Here is a 4,525-nt window from a genome sequence, read left to right as displayed (position 1 = left end):
TCTTGGGATAAGTAGCAAAAAAAAAAACCTCCCCCTCCCACCACCCCACACCCCTCCAGTGCCGCCGCTGGGAAATGCGGGAAGGGAAAATATTCCCGGCTTTTGGAGCTTTTTTTGGGATTTTTGTTGGAAAGAGAGAGAGAGGGGGAAAAAAATATAAATAAATAAGAAAATCCGCAAAATGAAAAGGGACGGAGAGCGCTGGCGGGGGGGAGTTTTTGGGTTTGGGGCGAGCGAAAAGATAAAATTACTGCGGCTAAAAATAAAGCGGTGGTTAAAGGTTCCCCCTCCCTCTGCCATCTCCCACCCCTTCCCTGCCTCTCCCTGCTCCCTCCCTCCTTCCCTCCCTCCTTCCCTGCCTCCTTCCCTCCCTCTCCCGCTGCCTCTCCGTGTTTGCGTTTGACAAAGAAATGATTTGAACTTCCCGGAGCCGCAGAAAATCGGGATCCCGAGGCGCAGCCGGGCCCATATGGATGTGATTTTCCCGGCTGTCTCGCAGATGATCCAGCGGCACCGGGAGCCGCGGAGCTGAGCGGCTCCGCTGCCTCTTCCCATGGGCTCCGCCGCGGAATTTTGGGAGCTGCCCGCCACTCCAGCCATGAGAAAACGAGGAAAAGCCCCGGGATCTCTCGTCATGTGCCTCTCCGGCTGAAAACCGGGGCAGCGCAACCAACAAATCCCGCGGATCCCGCAGGGACGGGAGGGAGGGAGGGAGGAGGACAAGGAGAAACCCGCGCCGCTGGAATTCCGAGCTCCCGCTTCCCTGCGCGAGGCTGGATGCTGGAATCAGCCCCTTGGATATGGGATCATATCTGGTGTATCCCAGCCTGGGTTTGATCCTCTGCTGCTCCGTGCTCAGCTCCGTCTACGCGCTGGTGAGTCCCGCTCCAGTTTTTAGAGCTTTTTCCCCTGTTTTTTCTCTTTTTCCCGTGTTGTTTTTCCCGCAGGATCCGTGCGGATCCTGCCGCCAGGAGGGATAAATGAGTGGATGAAGGATTTTAGCTGCTCGGGGTTTTTTGGGATCCGCTGGCGGCTCCGGGAGCTGCAGTGCAAATGTCTGGGCTTCCCAAGAGTTGGGATCGCTTGGAAACCTCTGGACGGGACGTGGGAGGTTTGACAGGGATCTGGGATGGCGTTTGGGGCAGGATTTCAGGATCTGCCTGTGGAGAAAGCACAACTTTGCTTCTTTTTTGCATTTCTTTTTCTTCTTTTTTCCCCTTTTTAAAATTTTTTATTCAGCTTTTAATTTTTTTTCCTCTTTCGTTTTTTCCTCTTTTTATTCTCTTTTCTTCCTCTTCCTTTTCCTCTCGTTTTTTTTTCTTCTCATTTCTTCCTTTTCCTTTCCCTTCACTTCCCTCTCCCTTTTCCCCTTTCCTCTGCTTTTTCCTTTTGCTTCCCTTCCCTTTTTCCTTTTTCCCGTCCTCTTTTCCTTCTTCCCTTCCCCTTCCCTCCCTCTCCACCCCTTCCAGGACAATTTCATTCCCAATTCGTCTCCTTTCCCTGCACACCTCCTTCAATCCCAACCGGAGCCTTCCCTTTGGAATTAAATCCAGGGAAAACAGGGAAGTTGTAGGAACCCTTTCCTCCTTTCCACCCCTTCCTGCAAGGCTGGAAAACCGGGATCAATCCATCCAAAGTGGGAAGTGCAGGTTTAAGACCTGCAGCTCCGAAACCTTCGGGAAGCAGGGAAGGGACATTTCCTCGGGAATCAGCCTCTGGATTTGGAGCCCGAGCTGGAATTCTGCTGTGACAGGAGCTCTCCTGGCTTTCCCCATCCCTGGGATTCTCCCTCCTGCTCCCATTTCCCGGCGTTTTCCAATCCAGGATGGAGCAGGACACCCATGGAAAGTGGGAGCTGCACTCCAGGAGGGATGGAAATAGGGATTGGGATTGGGATTGGGATTTGGGATTGGGATCATTCCGGCTCCACTCGGTCCTTCCTGACCTTCCAGAATCCACCAGCCTGGGCCTTATCCCTGGATTTGGTAGTTTGGAATCTCCTGCAGAGCTGCTAGGGGGGAGTTTTCCAACTTTTCCAGAGGGAAACTTCTCCTCAATAGATGAGAAGGAGCAGCCCCTTGGAAAACAATCCCGGTCTGAGCCCATCCCAGCTCAAACGAGTGGAGAAACCTCCCAAAATCCAAAGAAAATTGGGGAAACCAGGAGAACCGCCTGGAGATTTGTTGGGATTTCAGGGCTGGATGAGGTTTTTCCCCAAATTCCAGGGCTGGATCAGCATCTCCCGACTTCGGGGTCCTGCAGCACCTGCTGCGCCCTGCTCCAGAATTCCTGCAATTCCTGCTGCTTTGGGACTGGGAAAATCAGGGTTGGGAACCAGCCAGGCGGGAGCTGGGGAAATCTCTGGATGCAAAAAATCCGGGAAAGGCTGCGTCTCCCATTCCCAATCCCAATCCCATTCCCATTCCCGGCTCACCCGGTGTCAGCTGCCTGGAATTCCCAGTGGGATTTCTTTGGGATACCCCATCCCAAGAGCTCCTCTCCATCCCAAGGGATGAGCTGGGAGGAGCCCCCATGTCCCCAGCACCAGCTCAGGGAGAGCTGGACTTGGGCAAAAACCGGGAAAAACTCATCCAAGAACCCCAGAGGGCTGAGAAATCCCTGGAACTTGCTGGGAAAGCACCGGAATTTTCCCAAAGCCCCTCCTGGACCTGGATTTGTTGATCCCGCTGGTCCTGCCCAACTCAGATTGTTACCGATTTCAGGTCCTGCTGCTCCAAACCCTGCTCGGTTTAGTTAGTCCAGGCTTAAATTCCCATTCCAGACTCTTCCCTTGCTTTTCCAACAGCAGAAGGAATTCCCAGAGGTTTCCTAAATCCATCCCGGCAATCCGAGTGTCCCTCCTCAGGCAGGATCCTGTCACCCCTCATCCAAAAATCGCCTCCAGCCCGGTTTTTATCAGAGCTTTTCCTCCTTTTCCCGGCTCACTGGATCTTTAAACAGCCTTTGGAAAGAGGGAATGGGGTCCAGAGGAGGGCTTTGATGGATTTGTTATGGAATTTGTTATTATTTATGGTAAAAATTGTCATTCTTATTTATTATAAATTTTGTTGTTGCTGCTGCGGTTCTTTACGGGAGGCTCATAAATACATTTGGTATTTGCTCGGTGCCGCTGAGGGAGCTGCTGCCATAAATTCTGCCTTTCCTAGGAGCAACAAGGATAAAAAGAATCCATGGGAAAGCCCAGCAGGATGGGGATGCAGGGATTTAATCCAGGCTCTGGGCTGAGCTTAAAGCGCTGCCGGGATTTTCCCGCTGGGTCGGATCAGGAGATTCCCGCGGCCAGAGGCGGCTCCAGGATGAAATTCCTGGCTGAGTCTTGGGAATGCGGACCCTGATTCCCGGGATTTCTGCAGCTCCGTGGTGCTGGGATGGGGCAGAGCCTGGAGCGTCCCAAATCCGGCGCTGTCGTTCCCGTTATTCCCGCTGGAGCCGGCAAGGATCATGCGCCAGGTGCTTTTTTCAGGGAATCGTGCTGGAAATCCTTTCCCATCCCTGGAAATCCTTTCCCATTCCCTGGGATATGCCAGGATTGGGAGCTGGATCCGTCCTCTGCAGCAGCCGGGCTGGGTGTCCCCAAATTCCAACCGGGAAGGGAAACCCAGCCCCGGGAAAAATCTCTGGGAAGGAGAGAAAAGTGTGGGAAATCAGGGCCCTCTTCCCTGTGGCTCAAATCCCTGCGGGATCAGCTTCCCAATCCTGGGATTTTAGGGATGTTTGAGGTGGAGGAAAGACTTGGGCGAGGCTTTGTCCCAGCTCTCGTGACAATCCAGGGAAATATTCCCAACATTTCCCGGGAACAGCCCAAAAACACCTGCCTGGAGAACAGCTGGAATTCCAGCCGGATGGAGCTCCCCAAACCCGGATAGATGAGGCTGGAAATCTGGGATAATTCTGCTCTTTAGTCCCAGGATTAAGGAATTAAGACCGGCCTAAAGCTGGGCTTGGGGAGAATCAGTGGCGAATTAAGAGTGAGGTCTGAAACCAGCGGAGCTCGGGAGAAGGGAAAATTTGGGAATGATTTTGCTTTGGCAGAGGAAAAATCTCCCCATCTCCTAAAAGGGTTGGATTTTAGGATCTGAAGGATCTTTCCAAGCTAATCCTGGGATTCATGGAGCCAAAATCTCCAAGGTTTGCTTTCCCAACCCTTTTTCTTTTCCCTTTGCTTCCTCCTTGGGCTCGGCCTGGGAGATCCCAGCCCTGTGGTGAATGGAGGAGATGTTCTGATTAATCAATCAATCAATTAATTATCAATTAATCAATTAATTATTATTAATAATAGGAAGCCTCCTGCAGGCCTTGGGACCAGAATATCCCAAATTTGGGAAGCAGCTGCCAGGCCGAGCCGGCCGCACTGGGCTGAGCAGGGAAGCAGATCCATGTGGGAAGGGAATGGGTGGGAAAAGGGACCATTCCCACTTTTTATCAGGAAAATTTGGGTGGGAAAAGGAAACATTCCCACTTTTTATCAGGAAAAATTTGGGCTGGGAAAAGGAAACATTCCCAC

The 4,525-nt window shown here is 52.3% G+C and overlaps 1 protein-coding gene across 1 annotated transcript in view; it reads left to right on the top strand.

Annotated features, from left to right (window-relative positions):
* The first annotated feature begins 352 nt into the window (after positions 1–352).
* The window catches only part of PTH1R (parathyroid hormone 1 receptor), an 88,579-nt gene continuing 84,406 nt past the window's right edge, over positions 353–4,525 (top strand). The window contains exon 1 of the mRNA XM_033512163.1: positions 353–875. Within this exon, the coding sequence (XP_033368054.1) occupies positions 801–875 (75 nt within the window). The 5' untranslated portion in view covers positions 353–800. The remainder of the gene's footprint in view (positions 876–4,525) is intronic.

This window comes from Parus major, chromosome 2, assembly GCF_001522545.3.
Source record: "Parus major isolate Abel chromosome 2, Parus_major1.1, whole genome shotgun sequence".
Taxonomy (NCBI): domain Eukaryota; kingdom Metazoa; phylum Chordata; class Aves; order Passeriformes; family Paridae; genus Parus; species Parus major.
Note: the sequence above shows the minus strand (reverse complement) of the source record. Positions and strands in the feature narration are given on the sequence as shown.